Genomic DNA, 908 nt, shown 5'->3' with positions numbered 1-908 from the left:
TGTTTTTGTTTTCTTACTCACAGCAAACTCCGAGTGTTTTCCACTCTATATTGTCCTAAAATTTCACCACAGACAAAGAGACAAAAGGAAAATAAACCTTTGCGGTCGAAACAAAATTTTTGTGATGTTCCTCATCCATCAAAAACAGTTAGTTTTTTTTGTCACATTGTTCCTGTCTTTAAAATGATAGATCTTGACTTATCTTATTTCAATATTTGCCTCAATTTGATGCTTCAGTAGGATGTCCTTCCAGATTCGATATCTGCTGTAGATTAATGGTTAAACAGTCGGACTCGTAATCGTGAGGTTGTGAGTTCGAAGAATCGTGGCCCAAGTCGTTGGAAAAACCTCTTAACACGAATTTTGCTATCATTTTGCCGCGGTCCTGTTGGATGGCCTTTGAATTCGGAGTTCTCGTCTTTTATAAAACTGGGAGTGTTACAATGGTGCTAGCGGTGTTAAAAATGTATGCTAATTCATTAATTTATTTTCTTTCTGTTTTATTGTTTTAGTACGAGTTTTACGGCACTTGCAGCATAATGAGGTCATACAAGTGCCGAAGTTTAGGTGTTACTTAAGAAATTAACAAACACAAAAAAGAAGAAGGAGAGATCAGGACAATAGACGTTTGATAGGAAAGAAGGAGCAAACCACATCAGAGCACCCGCCAACCACCTGCCTATTTCTTTCAGATATGACCGGTCCACATCTCGGGTTTCGTTCAACGTAAACTACGACATCGACAACAACAACATGCCCACGTCGGTGGTGCTACAACTGCAGGCTGTGGACGTGCACGGAGAGGCCAGCACCAGACCCGTCTACATCAACATACAGGATGTCAATGACAACACTTGTGACTTTAATTCGGTGAGATAAAGAGAGAGGGAGAGAAAGAAAGAGAGAGA

General features: G+C 40.2%; 1 protein-coding gene across 1 annotated transcript in view; it reads left to right on the top strand.

Moving 5' to 3' along the window:
• The window catches only part of LOC101855594 (cadherin-related family member 1), a gene marked incomplete in the record, with an annotated part of 17980 nt that overhangs the window by 10094 nt on the left and 6978 nt on the right, over positions 1–908 (top strand). The window contains 1 exon segment of the mRNA XM_013087813.2: positions 693–870. Within this exon segment, the coding sequence (XP_012943267.1) occupies positions 693–870 (178 nt within the window).

Source organism: Aplysia californica, unplaced genomic scaffold (genome assembly GCF_000002075.1).
Source record: "Aplysia californica isolate F4 #8 unplaced genomic scaffold, AplCal3.0 scaffold00642, whole genome shotgun sequence".
In the NCBI taxonomy this organism is placed as follows: domain Eukaryota; kingdom Metazoa; phylum Mollusca; class Gastropoda; order Aplysiida; family Aplysiidae; genus Aplysia; species Aplysia californica.
Note: the sequence above shows the minus strand (reverse complement) of the source record. Positions and strands in the feature narration are given on the sequence as shown.